We start from the raw sequence: 17,685 nt of genomic DNA, 5'->3' as shown, positions 1-17,685 counted from the left end.
CAACAATCTAGTTTGGACAGCAAATGGACCATACAGATTTGGCCATGCATGTTTTTTAATTTTCCGTTGTCTGGTGAATGGGGCTTGATGATTAGCTACACTATTTTTACCGCTGTTCAAGCTATAGGAAATATGCTTAGTAATATGTAGTAATGTCAATCATGACAGTAATATAGATGTGCTCTGTTTTGAGAACTGGGAGGTCTCACTGGCTTGTTTCCTATATTCCCTTGCATATGCTCTTCAGTTTTGCTTAGCATCAGGGCTCTGTATTTCATTAGCTCGTTTTTCCTCCATGTATTTTTTCATATATTCTTTTTTTCTTTGCTTAGGCGGAGAGCTCCTTTTTGACTGTTCAGGTCCTCAGGATTTAGAAGTACCTGGTGGCAAAGTTGATACATAATGATACTCATCTATATGACCTAAAAAAATATCTCTAAGTTGATCTGTTGGTGAATATCCCAGTACTATAATGGATTCAGAAAATTGTTTGTGTGTTTCACTAATGACTATCTTTAACTTCAGCTGATCAGCCACAGCTTGTATAATCATAGCATCACCCCATGACCCTTGCATGGACATATTATTGAGGTATTCTAACGATAAGTTTTCAGTGTTACTTTCAATGAATCTCTCAGGATTAGCCCTAATATAAGCAATGCCAAATGCTTGAACTTGTAGATGGTGATCAGGGTCACTACACAACTGATGAGACACAGCTAAAAAAAGGCAGTCACCATCACCACCAACATCAAATGGTCTTAAATATAATGAAAGCGTTGTCGCCTTTGCTCTAACACTACATTTGATGTCAGTCTAGTGGGACTGTTGTTTTAAACAGGACCAGGATTTCTTTCAATATCTCAAAACATTAGTTTCCTTTGAGATATGTGATATTGTTTACTATAGCAATATTGAGACTGTATAAAACATTACAAAATGATTTTTTACTGTATATATTTTTTTTTCTACTAAGTTGACAAAAGACTTTAAATATCCGAATGAATTGATAAAAATATGTTGCATTGACACAAATTAAAAACAACATTGCTTGAAATTACAAGCTATCTTATTTAAAATACTCAATGATGACCTAGGAGCATTTCCTACAAAATAATGCTTTAAAGTGGATCTACTTTTTCCCTTTTTCATAGCCAATATAATTCTCTTAAAGGCAACCTGGAAGGTGCACGGTCTCTAGATTGCTTGGTATTTGTCTGCTTTGTCAATTTCTGTACAGTTAGTCGGTGGCGACAACAGCAGCTACGTGTATAGTGATTTGAATCTATACACCTAACACAGCTGCTATTTATACAATACAAATGCACTGTACAATGGTTTGCTGGTGAATTTCTTTAGAAGAGATTGTTTCAATCTCTGAAGAGATTGTTTTGATCTCCGAAAAGATTGACTATTTACCTCATGCAGATAAACTTGGATAAAAAAAACACAGAACAAGATTTCTTGAAGCCTAAATTGCAATAGCAAGTCACGAGTTTATGTTTATATTTTTTCATGCTTTAGGTTATGGTGTGAGCACATAATAAACCAATCGCTGATTGGCTAATTATATAAGCGCATTGCTGAATGGCTATGTGTTAACGTACAGTACGTTTGCGATAGCAATATATCTGCGTTCGCAGATACAAAAATAGGCATTGAAAGAAAAACTTACTCGAACCAGTTTTGATGATATTGTTTACATCCTTTTTACGAATTCCATAAAACATGATTTATCAATGATTGATTCCTTACTTCCAACACTGGCATTTAAAAAATGTATTGTTGTCTCCATAGTCAGAGGATTTCTGTAGACATTGAAGAGCCCCCTCAACTTTCTATTAAGGAGAATATACAAACTGATAAATGCAGGTGGTCTGAATTTATTCCTTCTTATATGCCAAATGGACTTCCACCAGCAAATTTGGTACAAAAAGCTACTCATCACATTAGGTACAAATTCTAAAGCTAAAACTTTAGAAAGCCTTTAGAAAGTACATATATGCTTTGAAATATTATTCTAAAAATTCCAATTTTTCATAATGAAATATGCTATTCCCCACACCCCTAATGCAATAAAATAAAATGAAAAATAAAATAGTATTTTAAAATACGATATTCATGACCTTAAATTTAATGTATTTTGTATACATAGCTTCCAAATTTCATGTATTTCATGATTTCCCGTATAATAAAACCCCAACAAGGTTTTGTATCATTCAAACTCAAGCAAGAGTGGCGCGCAGCCGCATGCATAGTACGGAAAATTGCTCCTCCTGTGAAGAAGGTTTAAATTGGAGTGTCAAATGTTAAAGGAAAGAAATGCCGAATTGATCATTGAATTTGAGTTAATTAAAGATGAAAAAAAGGATTTGCAAAAAGATATTGATGAATTAATGTGTGGGATGTTCAACATAAAGAAATGTGTGAAAGGGATGCGTTATTACGAAGTCAGTGGGAACAGTATAAAAGTTATTTTAATGATGAAAGGAGATATCTTCAGAAGGATATTAATATAATTAGAAATTTTACGTGCTGAGATTTTTGAAAAAAATGCTTTCATCTTTTATTTGTTTGAAGGCATTTATGGTTTTGCTATCTATGTATCCCTATCATTCTGTCTTATGGGTTCTGTATGACGTATGCTTCTAGGATTGCACTATCTAATGAATAGAACGAGGAGACCAAGGCAATGCTTTCTTCTGACGGTTTCTGACTGAAAACCACGTCTGCCAGAGCACACAAGATGTCTTGATTGTTGCTTTGAAAGCGTGTTTGCATCTCTAGAATAACTTTGTCCAATGTCGGGTAGTAGGTTGTAATCCTGTAATGACTCTCTGGAGTTGGTTGTTGGTGCAGAGTTGTAGTGGATGACTCGCCAATTAGGGCCTGCAATCGATGCGACGGAACTCTGTTTCTTGGGGGTGAAGCATCTTTGACTGAAAATCTGGTACCCTGAATTTCTTTCTTAATGTTATTTGCCATAACATGCGCTCTTAGCCAAAGCATGTGGAATCCTTCTTCACTTCGGCAGCCTTCAAGAGCTTTGATAGTTGAGTCAGTGTTTTTTTTTGGCTGTGATAGCATCCATGTTCTTGCTTTGTAGGTACTTGGAGAGACTGTCTGTATTTGACAGGACAACTCTTAGCAATAACAAACCAAACACAAAATTAAAATTGCAAATTGAGATTAGCAAGTTATTGCTGCCAGTATAGGTTGTGGGATCGTGATCACCACTACTTAAGATAAGTGATTGAATAATTCTTGTCATCTGTTCGACCACTTCTCTCACAGCCTCGGAACGGCACGGCCATCTTGTAACACTTAAGGATTTAAGGGTTAGATTGATGTGATCTTTCTCAATCTCCAAGTCTTGAAAAATTCAACGACGCTTAGGACTTGCTTCAAGAAACGTATACAGTTTCTGTACTGTTCCAAGGGCATTGCGGGCTGACTCGACAGATTTCATTGTAAACTACCAAAGGAGAACACTCTTTCATACGTGTCGCCAGTCCCTTGTGAACTCCACTCATATTAGCAGCGCCATCGAAGCATTCTCCAACAATATTTTCAAGTTTTAGCTCTAAGTTGACAATTGCTTTCTTCACAAGTTCAAAGAGAACCTCTCCTTCAGTTGATGTGGTTGTGAAAAATCCAACAAACGTTTCTAATGTTTGGCTTTGAAGCATGCTTTTCAACCATGCTAAATCCTTACAGCAAAAGTGAAGAGATTCAATGATATAGCATCTTCTTTCTTCATGTCCTCTCAATGGTGAGTTCTGTTGAACATTGTGCATGAGACATTCTATGATAATTCGCAGATAACGCCGGTTGCAGTCAACGTTTTCCTTGTGGGCTCTATTAAGTTGTTCGAGCACTGATGTACTTCATGATTTATTGGCTTTAAACAATGCCCATTTTGTTATTGTAGTGATGTGTTTATCAGAGTTACCGAGTTTACAAAGCCTTTCTGTTTTTTTTCCAATTGCTATACACAAAGGAATTGTTGTAACCAAACTGTTTGCAGGGAAAGCATATGCACTGGTCATTATTTGGTTCTTAGCTGAGCCAAGTATGCGCTTTATACCATAGAGGATTGAACTTATGGGAAAATGTTTCATTTCCAAACCTTTTCGCTGGGTACTCATGTAAAATTGGCTGGTTTGGGCCATTGGCATTAGCTTCAAACATTAACAGCAAAGGCTCTGCACATTTTGTACTTTCTTCAATTATACCAATTGAATCACCAGAGCATGCTGGCTCCAGTATTTCTTTATCAGGGGATATATTTTCCAGGTTCGGTGACTTTGTCGTCTCTAGTTCAACAATCATGTCTGGTTCAATATTGGAATAGCTCAATCCGGGTTGGTTTTTTCCCCTTGTTCCTATTGTTCCTACTGCTGCAGCCGGTCTCGAAACGATGATGGTTTTTCCGCTGTTGCAGTGGTACTAAGCAGAAGTCTATTTAACTGTGATTGCAAAGCATCTACCAGGGGAGCGAACCGCATTTTCTGTCCACTATGAACATTTTTCATGTGGGTGTTAGCATGGTCTACATTAATTTCTGCTTGGCATTCATCACACTTGACTCGATGCGATAGGCCTGTTTACGAGGCCCAGATTTTCAAGACGTGATTATTCTTATTATTCTTGGATATAAGTAGAAAAAGGAAACTGGAAAAATTAAATTTCATCGATTTAACCTTTTCCTTCAGTCAGCAGAATTAAAACATATAAGAATTAATGAAAACACTTTCATATGTACAAAAAATGTATGCATGAGTACCGTAAATCTGGCATATCCCATGTATTTTGTGCCATCCACTTATCGCACAAACCAAACGTCAGTACAGGAATTTTTTAAGTATGCTTAATTAAAAAAAGCTGTTGCCTCAACGCCCTCGCCGTTAACGCTGTATGTGAGCGTATGCCACCTTATGGGCCATTACCTAGCATATCAGTGTATGTCAGCGTATGTATTACGAATTATATTTTTCATACGCTGGCGTAACTGCATACGGTACTTTATCATCTTTCACACTTTTTAGGCACTTTGATAAATTGATTTACATTAGCTCATAGCGAAGCACGTAATCTAAAAGGGGAAAGCGTTTAGCGTTTTGCTGACTTTAGGCTCTATACAGTTTAATGAGTTTATATTTAAAATTAGGAAAATATTCTGCTTTTCATTAATGCTTATATATTGCAACATACGTTCTCCAATTTTCATAACAGTACTGTCAATGCATACCTTAAACAATGCAAATGCCAGTATAATAGCATACAATGGTATAATAGCTTGATATACAGAATTACAGATTACAATGATACGCGTTCGGTTGCGTGCAATTATAACTTAGGTCAATATGTTTCACAATGAATGAATAAATAAATTATGTACAGTACAGTTGCTATAAATATTGAGAAATTGAGAAATTTTCAACTTGAAAAAAAATGAGTTTAAGTTTTGGCAGCGATTGGCGGTTTTTTATTAATTTCTCAAAAATTCAATTGAAACAAATTGAAAAAATTTATATCAATCATCTTGAATTATTTGAGACTTTTTTTTCTGCATGCAACTTTAAAACAGTCGATTTTGTATATATAATTTTTAAGGAAATTTCCATGACAATTAAGTTTATTTGTATTTGTGAATATGAAGACAGTACTAATGGTGCTTTTACAAATGAAGAAACTAATTTGCATTTTGTGTTATCAGATGGATATTAGTATCTGATTGAAATTAGTTTCTTCATTTTTCAATATGGCACAAAGGGAAGAAGATATTGAGTTATGTAAATCAATGTTATACAGAAATTCACAAGGAAAAAATTATGCTGGAAATTTATTTTACATAAAAAGCATAAAAAAGGGGGGAGAAATAAAAAAAGAATCAATAGACAACTTGCATTATAGGATTCGCGCCGCTAAGCATGATGGTAGGAGGCTGTAAGTTGCTTTCAAACGAAATGGCCGGCGTTGGAGCGGGCAATTTCATTTGGAGGAATATATGGCAGTTTTTAGACTATTTATTGCTTCAATCGACATTCGTTTTCCTATGGGAAATAACAAGGGTGCTATGCACTATATTCTGAGAGAATTTGAGGAGTTTTTATCCATTAGCAACCGAGAAAATACTCCGAGAGTGACACGCTTTGAAAACTTACTTTGAAGAATTTACTAGGGGAAATTTCGATCTCCGCAACAAAAGCAGGTGAGTTGGCCTTTCATTATGCGATCGGCTGAATTTTATTTCAAAATATGATGCTCGGATAGTGCGTTGCATTTGATCTCACAGTTATTTTGCATGTTCGCGCATTAAAATGGCATTTTTGACCTCCTGAAATTTACAACCTCTGTCGCATTTGTGTTTGAATTTGCTATTGAACCCATAGAGACTTCACTAAATGTTTATATTTGTTTTGGCGCGAAAATACACGAAATTCAAATTCAAGTCGTCTTCTTGTGGCACAAAAATTGAAAGATAGACGTTTTCTGGGTTTTCTGCTGTTATTTATCCTTTAGCTGAAGTGTAACTGTTCTCCTCTCCTCCGGTACTAAATTTTGTATATAATACGTGAGTTCTATCGTAATTTTAGGCAAGATATAGTTCAATATAAATTTTTAAAGTAGCTTTAGATTTGTATATAAATTTTTTAATAAAATATTTAGTTAAATTATAAGTAGCTAGAAACAATTTAGGGTATCTATTAAATTTGTCAATATTTTAAATTAGTGTAGAATTGAATTAAATTTTAAATTTTTAGTCTAGGTCAGCTCAGTATTTAAATTTAAATTTCATATATAATATAATTATAATGGAGGTTGAACCACACACTTCACTTGAGGTAAATAACACTGAAAAAAGTGAAGTCACTGCAAGGTTATGGAAAAGATATTGTTGTATCCCACAATGCGAAAGCAACAATCGGAGAAACCCTGAACTGTCTTTTCATAAGATTCCAAAAAATCCTGATTTAAAGAAAAAGTGGGTAAGACTTTTGAAAAGAAAAGGTGTAAGAGATCCTAGTTCCACCCATAGGGTGTGTTCAATGCATTTTGTGGGAGGGAAGAAGACATATACCAACAACATTCCAACAATTTTTGCATCAACAAGTAAACCAAGAAAAAGGCCCACTGTAAGAGTAACAGTTGACAATAATAATTATTCACAATGTTCATCAAGTGAAACAAGTAAAGAAATAAGAGATGATGCAGTCACTAGTGAGATTAATTCTACAGTTGTTGAGATTGAGGATCCAATAAATAAAATTAAGAAGGAAATGGCTATACTTGAGGATGAGAAACAGCAGCTACAAAAACAGCATGAAGAAGATATCAAAAAAGTACAATTAAGTGCCTTCCGATTAGAAAGATTCATAGGCAGTGACAACGATTTTAGATTTTATACTGGATTTCCCAACTATTCAAGTTTTAAAGCTTTTTACGGGTACCTTTCTCCGGCCTGTGAACACCTTGTGTATCATGGTTCCAACACTGCTCCTATAACTTCGGCATCACAAACAAAATGCGGTAAACAAAGATCAATGTCTCCTGAACAGGAATTATTCCTTGTGCTCACAAGATTACGTTTGGGCTTACTTTTACAAGATATTGCTCACAGATTTAATATCTCGACAAGCAGTGTTTCTCGTATTTTTAAAACCTGGATTCCCTTTATGCATCAACGCCTTCGCACCCTCCCAATTTGCCCCAGCCGTAAATTTATTCAAGATAACATGCCTTCCTGCTTTAAGCACGTCTATCCTAACACAAGAGTTATTATTGATTGTACTGAGTTTTTCATTGAAACACCAATTTTTCTTCTCTTAACTACTGCACCGAAATTTGATGATGTGAGCCTCTTACTGCGCTCCTCAAACCATTTCTCACTGGAAGATTGATCCCTGGTATTTCTTTCAATTTGGAGTACTTCTGAGTGTGTAATTTTTGTAGCATGCTTTAATTCCTTTACTGTATCGCTGTAGCTATTTGATTTTTCAACTGAAATGGACTGTAAATTATCTAAAACTTCATCACGGATAGCAGTGTCATTAAGATTCATGGTGAGGGATTCAGTGTGTCTCTTTTTTGATGGAAGATTCTGGTGGGCAGCCTCAAATGCATATGGCTTTCAATCATTTGACTCTAGCAACTGTTCTAGATAGCTTTCCTCCTGATGAGAATTCAAACTGCATGCTAATTTCTTGATTTCAGTTTGTTGGATTACCTTAGTAAAATCTAGGGTGGTATTGTACACTTCATTGGGCAGTTGTGATCTTTTACGCTTATTATTGTTTTCAATATCCTTCTCATAGACAGCCTTTTTAAAAATAATGCTTTCATACAGGACTGCCTCATCAGACTCATTCTTTCTTGGTACATGCCATTGCTGTAATAATTGTGTGCAAGTAAGGTGATCCGGGACTTCGGTCAGGTCTAATTGTTTATATTCAATTATTTGAAACAGCAATGCAACAATGTGTTTGCATTTTCCACCTTTGCCAGCTTTACATGTGCAATTGCTATAAACAACCTCCCCATTAGCTTCATTTAAATGAACATATACAGTGTATGTTGTGTTTTTCATTGCAGCATTTACAATAGCTTTAACCAAAAAACATGACATGTTAGCTTTGATTACATTCCCTTTAACTTCAACCTGACCAACATATTTATCCTTGAACATTTGATATCCCAACTTTTTATATTTGTGAGCACCACCAGATTGTTCAGTTTCCAAATGTTTTGTTAATAGCTCATAATTAAAGGCTGGAAGGCCATTTAAATCCCTTGTCTACCTTTTTATTGTTGGTATTTCCATGTTATTTACCTCAAGTGAAGTGTGTGGTTCAACCTCCATTATAATTATATTATATATGAAATTTAAATTTAAATACTGAGCTGACCTAGACTAAAAATTTAAAATTTAATTCAATTCTACACTAATTTAAAATATTGACAAATTTAATAGATACCCTAAATTGTTTCTAGCTACTTATAATTTAACTAAATATTTTATTAAAAAATTTATATACAAATCTAAAGCTACTTTAAAAATTTATATTGAACTACATCTTGCCTAAAATTACGATAGAACTCACGTATTATATACAAAATTTAGTACTGGAGGAGAGGAGAACAGTTACACTTCAGCTAAAGGATAAATAACAGCAGAAAACCCAGAAAACGTCTATCTTTCAATTTTTGTGCCACAAGAAGACGACTTGAATTTGAATTTAGTGTATTTTCGCGCCAAAACAAATATAAACATTTAGTGAAGTCTCTATGGGTTCAATAGCAAATTCGAACACAAATGCGACAGAGGTTGTAAATTTCAGGAGGTCAAAAATGCCATTTTAATGCGCGAACATGCAAAACAACTGTGAGATCAAATGCAAGGCACTATCCGAGCATCATATTTTGAAATAAAATTCAGCCGATCGCATAATGAAAGGCCAACTCACCTGCTTTTGTTGCGGAGATCGAAATTTCCCCTAGTAAATTCTTCAAAGTAAGTTTTCAAAGCGTGTCACTCTCGGAGTATTTTCTCGGTTGCTAATGGATAAAAACTCCTCAAATTCTCTCAGAATATAGAGCATAGCACCCTTGTTATTTCCCATAGGAAAACGAATGTCGATTGAAGCAATAAATAGTCTAAAAACTGCCATATATTCCTCCGAATGAAATTGCCCGCTCCAGCGCCGGCCATTTCGTTCGAAAGCAACTTACAGCCTTCTACCATCATGCTTAGCGGCGCAAATCCTATAATGCAAGTTGTCTATTTGTTGAAGCTACAAGTACAAATCTAATTTTTTTGAGTAATTTGAATCAAGAAACAACTTTAAAACGAAATTCAGGAAAACAACAGATAAGAAAATCCCGAATCGATGCAAAAGTGTTAAAAACAATTTTTGGTGGAGATTAAGAAATGGTTTATCATCGAAGGAGATTACATCTATATCAACAAATGGGAGAAGGGATTTTCCAGGGAAAAAACGTAAACCTGGAAAGAAAAAACAAAGAGGGGGAAGAAAGAAAAGACAGATAGGGACATCAACTTTGGGGAATGTTTTAAAAGTTAACATTTAAGTAAAAAAATTGTAAGCGATTAAGAAAAAAATATATTATTAATTTTTAGTTTTGTCTGCATTTCATTTTATTTGTGTCATCATGGTGAAACGAAGTGCAGAGGAAGCAGGATTGAGTGACCCCGATCAAAGAATTGAAAAACAAGATAATGCTTACGCAACAGGGATTGAGTTATACAGAAATTTTCCTGTTGATAAAACATTTGTAGAAAATCATCATGAAATTATTAATGACACCCCTGTTGACCCGCTTGCTGATGTTTACAAATTCCATCACTCAGCAACACCATCCAGATTAATTTTAATAAACAAAGTACAAATTTCTGCTGATTGTCAATTAATGAATCATGTCACGAAAAATGCTGTGGCTGCAGTAGCTGATTCACAATGTTTATTAAAATCCCCATGTTTTTTATGCACCATGTGGAAAACGAAGGAGATTAGAATAAATCATACTTTAATTAACTTGTCAAGTAATTATGAGGGGTTACATGCATACCTTGAATGGTTAATGACTAAAACGCCAAACACTTACAATGACGGTCAGCAAATTAATCTCGCATACAGAGATACAGTGGGTGCTTTCAATTACGCTGATCACGGTGATCAAGTTTTTTCTCACAACCTTGGTGATGACCTTGGAAATTATGGTGCTGAAAGAAGACATTCTTTTGCAACAAGACCAAGAGCGTCATTTTATGCAGGGGATATTCTTGCTTGTCCCGTTTTTAAATGACCGTTTTTAAACGAAATGAACAAATGCGAACAGCAATAAATAACAGGATGGTTGATAAAGCTGAAGAGTGTAAATATTACACCTCGGAATATTGAAGCATTGTTCAAATGATTAATGCCAGCATTCGAAATTATCAAGCAGCCAATATTTTTAATGGAAAAACACCTTCACGTTTGTTTATTTTATTAATTGATCAAAGAGATTTTGAAGGTGGTTTTGCACGAAGCCCAAATAATTTTGTATGGGAAATTTAAAATTTGTTTCTGTTAAAGAAAATGGAAATGTTGTATATCCTGAACTTAAGAATTCGAAACAAGCATACAATTTTTTGCGTGATAATCTCGGAAAACAACAATTTGGCAAAATGCCTTTTCCTTACGAGGATTATGAAAATGGATATTCTGTGATAATGTTTGACTTAACATCAAATCGAAATAGTCATTTAAAAACTCTTCTGTTGAATATAACTGAAAATGTTTCGGTTGATTTACATTTTTCTCAAGATGTTGCAAATAATTTGCGTGTTGTATTTATAGGAGATTTTTGAAATCAAATTCACATTTCGTATCAACAGGAGCCTCAAAGACTGTATACATTAAAAAAAAAATAAGAAAAAAAAATTCAAGCCACAACCAAAAAATCACCAATGTGATATTTAAAATCAAAAAGATATTGTATTCATTATCCATTTGGTGTTGTTATTGATGGTGTCAGGTTTAAACGCCCGATTATACATAAAAAAATTCTGATATCGCTTAATGCGTAAGTAATGGAAAACAAAAGTAAGAGAAATGAACAAAAAGAAGAAACGGAAAATGAAGACGAACTTCCCCCCCAATCAGAAATTGAATTTGGTTCTGATTAAGAGAATAATTATGATGCTGGTAATAATGATGATGAATTCATTTATGAATTTGATGATGAAGAAATTAACATGCACACCTGAATCAATTGGAAATAATGAAGATGATGAAATGAGCAGTGATGAAGAAGAAATTCTATTTCGTCATTGGTTATGTCATAATGGAATCATGTGAGATGGCGCGCGCTATTTCTAATGTCAGTGCACAAACCGTTTTCTAATGATCAGCACATCTTTTGTACTTCGCTAAGTTCGCTTCAGCTTGCGACTAAAATAATTTATTTCTTTGCTGACCCTGCAGAGAAAACCGTGTTGTAAGTATACTCTATTGACTATGCGAACTTCCAAGGACGTAGACGACTCAGATCGCCACGAAAATGCCAAAGTCCTCTGACTCAGAGGTCGATGCCAGGGACGATGTGCTTGACAACAAGCAACCTTCAGAGGAAGAGACAGAAAAACTTCTCGAGTACGAATGTCCGAAGGAGGCGAATTTACCTAATTTGGCTGAGATTTTAAAACAAGTGTCGTCGAATATGACTCGTATGGACAAAAGAATGGACAACTTTGAAGCAGTTGTGAAAGGAAGGCGTACTAGACGTAGGTCGTCATCAAGTGACTCCAGCTTGTCGCGCTCTTCTTCCCCCTCAGAAAATGAACGGCGACACACCAAGAAACGTAAACGCTCTAAGAGCGAAGACAGAGGCTCTCCTAGCCCTAGCGTAGACAATGACGCTGAAAAACTTATACAATCGAGACCAGCCCGCCATTGGCGACACAAAACGCGACTCGCCAGAGGCTCAAGATGACCTTTTGAACGATATTGCAAAGGAGTTGAATGCTGATGAGACGTTAGGCTCACCTCTCCCGACTTAGCTGGCGGACATTGTAAATAAGCAATGGTCCGAGAACATCCGTCTGGGGACAAATAAGCCATGCAAAGAAACAACAAGACTTGCAACTCGCAAATGTACAACATGCCATCACTAAAGCTGGCACAGCTGTGACAAAGTGTATTGAGAACTTGCTCGACACACGCCAAAAAAGTACGCCTTTATTGGTGGACAAGCTTATTAAAACTGCCACACAGATGCCCTGGCACTTTTGGGGCACGCAAACATCGATTTGTCACTCCGCAGACGTGAATACTTACGCCCTTGTTTAAATCAAGAGTATTCTACACTCTGCTCGACGCAATATCCACCGACGAGCCTTTTGTTTGACGACCTTTCGTCATGCCTAGCCTAGCTAATATTAAAACAACTAATCGAATTGCTCAGTCAGTGGACGGCAGTCACTCTCGCCATTACAAGGTGCAATATGACAAAAGAGGCACTAGATCTCAACATTCGCAACCCGCATACTTTACACACAAACATTTTTTATGGAAAGGCCGACGCCCAAATTACAACAACAGATGGCTGAAAGAGGTTCTACAGCAATCGGGAATCGACACATCGGTGTTTAGTGCTCATAGCACACGCTCTGCTAGCACATCGGCTGCAAAAGCAGGTCAGTCCCGATTGAGGAGATACTAAAGGCGGCAGGAAATTATTTAAAATATCCAAAAACAATTTTAACATTAAATCATTATATGAACAAAAATGTAAAAAAAGTAGAAAATAGTCAGAAATGTAAAACTTTTATTCCATTAATAAAAAAAATTATATATATACAATGTCTTCATTAATAAAAAAAATTAATTATATACAATGTTGTGTCTTCATTTGGCATTATTTTTGTGCAACATCGTGCATTTGCATAACTGTCAGGTTCCCCATCAAAAAACCAAATACAAATTCTTTTTATCTTTTAGTGTCATTATATATTTAATCGAATCTTGTTTTTTCAATTCCTTTGCTTTTAGCCCTTTGGTAAATTGGTTTTACATTTGTATAATTGATAAACACACAATGATAATGACTATTTTTTTTAATGTTGAAAGGACATATAGAGGCAAACAAATTATTCAAATTTCTTTGATTTTCTGTTGCTGTGCATAATGCAGTTGCAGAACCAACATGAACCATTAGATCATCAAGGATTAACAATGTTCTTACACCAAATTCATTTTTATATAATCGATTGTTGGAATACCTTTATCACAATCAATAAACTTTATATCTTGAAGATCAGTTTCATTTCGTTTTTCATAAATTTTTTTTCAAATTTTATCGTAAATTGATTGAAAGGAGGTATAAAGAAAGACAATTTTATCAGTGTCAGGTCAATCATTTCGTCGATGTTTTCAAGTAGCTGTTTTATGAAATATGTCTTTCCATATTGTGTTGGTCCCGTAATGCACATCGTAAACGGATGGGAAAGGGGTAGCGTTACATTGATTATCTTGTTTCCCTAAAACAAAAACCAAACAGAAATTATTTATAAGAATTTTCAATAATGTATCTTTTATTAAAGGTGAATTTTAATTTTTTAATTTTGGGTAACACCATTACCTGATGCCGATTATTTCCTGTAATTTTTCGATTATGATAAATATCAATAATTTGTTCTTTATTTTCCACACACCTTTTTGTTGATTCAATTTTTTTTTGCTTAATTATTCAATGAAAAACATTTTGTAATTTCATCACATTTAATTTTTTTCTCCTTAGACTTTTTATTAAAATACAAATATTCATTTGTTAAATACGAATTCACTTTCGTCCAGTACTACAAAAACTTGTAATCCAAATTTCGCTACAATTATCATTATCCTTTTCCATTTCATTTGTTAAGTTGCCAAGAAAATTCCCAGTTGGAATAATATCAACAAAAAAAACAGAATCAGTATCATAATACAATACATTTTCTACATTTTCACCTAATTTCTCCAATACATTATATAGTTCTAATCGAGCATAAGCGGTCACAAATGAAGCAACAACAACATTTCTATTATCCAAGTGAACAGATGTTGACATTTTTTTCCTATGTGTTGTTCACGCACAATTATCCGAAATAAAATCAATTGATGTTACATCGACGGTATTGTCGTTTAATAATTCGCATAATTCCATATATGAACGAATGAAATCAACAACAACACTGTTATCATTTTGTGCCAATTTATCCCATAATGCATTTAATAAAAATTTGGCAATTGTTCCTAATGCAGGATTTATTGCACTAATTTCTCTTTATTCAATTTTATTTTTTCAATTCTTTCAAACTAATTTATGAAGTGATTTAAAAGATTATCATGAATGTTTCCCTCTTTATTAAAACATTCTTTTGGAACTCCGCTACTTTCTTGTTTTATCTTTAAAAACGTGTTCACATATTCCCCGAAAATCTCTGCTGACTATGTATAATCATGTACTTCAAAAATTTCAATTATTTTATATCCCATGCCAATTGCTTCTTTAACTTCAACACTTGTCTATGTTCCACAAAGAGAGCGCTCATTGACAGAATGCGAACAATTTATCAATTTCCCAATCGTACATTGATTACACAGGGCAAAAATTCATTTCCCTTGAAAACGGAATGGCAAAACAGGAAAAAAGAATGATTTTGGTTGTAATAATTAACATTTTATCAATCCGGTCATGTTATTAACATCAAGGGATTTACATTGTTCTCGCAAGTAAATGTCAGGATGACTAATTGGAAATTTATTTTTCTTTTGCACATACGAATAAAGAGATGTAAAATCATAATACCGAATTTTTTCACCTCCCTTCACATCGTAATTCAAAAAAGCAGGGCATGTTCGTCGACCAAAAAGGCTATCTCTTGGCTCAAGTGGTAAAAAGTTGAGATATTTTATTTTTTCATGTGCAACCTTTTTTTAGTTAACTTATTTTCAATTAGAAAGTCACATTCCCATTTTTCAATAACTTTATATTCGCGTGATAACATTATTCTGTGAATCGTCTTGTTTTTTCTCGCAAACTAAAAAAACTTTCACTAGTTGTACTTTTGAAACCCCTGAGCTTAAAACATTTTTCACATCCATGAAAATAACATCCGTGAAACTGATATACACAGCGCCAGATTAACCTTTCGCGGGGCATGTGGCATTCTTTCAGCGGGGGGCCCCTCAATCCCGTAAAGCGTCAAAGCCTTTACTCGCCGGCCACAGAATTTTCGGGGCTCGGGTAAAATCTTCATTACGGGACTAAAATCTGCCAAAAAATAGCAATTTGTACTACTCTAGCGCGATAATGTGATAATGCATACCAGAACATCGAGAGGTGTAAGAAAATTGGATTTTGGGGGCTATAGCAGTGTTTGGGGGCTTCCTCCCTCAAGAAAGAGGGAGGAAATGCGATTTCCTGCGTTTTGGGGGTGAGATTTCTGCAACATCGATTATAATATTGCCTAAACTATAAATAACCTAAGACGTTTTTTGAAAGAGGACTATATGATTCCAACCACATGCAGTTTAATTTTATTCTTATTGGGTTTCAGGGACCCTTACAACCCTGGGCCTGGGGCAAATTTCCCCCTTTGCCCCCCCCCCCTCTGGGCAGCCCCGCCTTTACTTGAAGTTTTCAATTTCTGAATTTTTCCATTACCCTAAAATTTTCTTGGGAGAATATGGCTGCAGGGGTGCCTTATTGGGCCTCGCCTGTTGATTTCTAAGGCCTTGCGTTATTTATTTTGCTCCGATATAAGCTTTAATTGCATTTTTATTTATTTATGGGGCCTCGCTTTTTGGAGTCACTTTATTTTATTTTGTGCATGGCCATGCGGCTTTGTGGCCTTTTTCCGTCTCCCACACACCGAAAAAAAAATTGAACATTGAACTGAGTAAAGCGCAGGGCATATGCCGCTTCTGCCATATGGTTAATCCGGCCCTGGATCATATACAGTGTTTGTGTTTTCATCAAAGCTACAACATGTCTCCCACAAATTTGCTTTTCACCATTTCGATGCAATTTTGAGTGTGTTAAATTAGGAATAGAATTTAACCAACATAATGCAATTAATGATTGATTTGTATTCCCTCTATATCCTTGTTTTGGAATTAACGCCATTTGATGTTTTTTTTAAAGTTTCACTTAAAAACCTTTAATGCAACACTTGATTGCTAGCATGGACGAATTGTAAAATGATTGAACATTCGCAATTTCATTCATTAAATTTGAAAAAATTAAACATCCCTTTTGAAAAATATTAACATCCGAAACACAATAATAATAAATCTCATCTCTAAATACATATGTTGATTTACATTTCTTATTATACCAAGTATTGAATGCCTTTCTTTCTTCATCACCCATTTTTGTTAGGTCAAAAAATCAAACATCAATCATTGCACCTTTGTATTGTAAATCATAAAAAAATAGGGGTGATACCCTTTGGTTAAATCTTCAGAACCTAAGCAAGTTGGAAATTTAGCTAAAGACATATGCAAAAACAAGTAACTATCAAGAAATGTCACATTAACAAAGGATACATTTAATTGCATTACCTTATTCCCATTCATTATAACATTGGGAATTTTTTCCTGTTCATTAATTAATTTTCGTGATAAAAAATTGTGTCAAAACGACTTCCGTTGTGTGCAATCCAAATACTATTTCCTTGCTCAATTATAAAACTAATTAAGTCTGAAATAATATTATCTCCATTATTATAAAAAACATACTGTCTATACCCGCAAACGCAATTTGAACAATTTGCTTTTTTAATAAACGGATCCGCAAATTTTTCAGCATTCTCATCTTTCTCTTCACATCCTTCAAATTACTGTTTTTCACAATAGTGACAAACTTTTTGAACCACAGCATAGAAGGTGATCATTTTCATCAGTTTTTGTTTCGAAGTAAAAAAAAATGTTGGAAATTTTGTTGTATTACTACTTTCCCTAAGCGGTTTCATGAAACACTTATGATCTTTTTTATATGTTTTACACTTACGCAAAATGATTTCTCGCAACTGTGATAATAAAATTTACACCTATCCTTTCGATTTAAAACAAACAAAAAAAGCGTGGGAAATTTTAAAACACATATCACAAAAGAAAAAGTAATCACATGGTGTTA

The 17,685-nt window shown here is 34.6% G+C and overlaps 1 protein-coding gene across 1 annotated transcript; it reads left to right on the top strand.

The window, feature by feature from the left end:
- The first annotated feature begins 6,818 nt into the window (after nt 1-6,818).
- LOC114518698 lies at nt 6,819-7,904 on the top strand. Its single transcript, XM_028538701.1, has one exon. The coding sequence runs from the start codon at nt 6,819-6,821 to the stop codon at nt 7,902-7,904; it is 1,086 nt and encodes a 361-aa protein (XP_028394502.1).
- Nucleotides 7,905-17,685: the final 9,781 nt, after the last annotated feature.

The sequence above is a fragment of the Dendronephthya gigantea genome, unplaced genomic scaffold, assembly GCF_004324835.1.
Source record: "Dendronephthya gigantea isolate DGI-Jeju-01 unplaced genomic scaffold, DenGig_1.0 000011F, whole genome shotgun sequence".
NCBI classification, from domain to species: domain Eukaryota; kingdom Metazoa; phylum Cnidaria; class Anthozoa; order Malacalcyonacea; family Nephtheidae; genus Dendronephthya; species Dendronephthya gigantea.
This window is presented reverse-complemented; position numbering and strand designations above follow the sequence as displayed.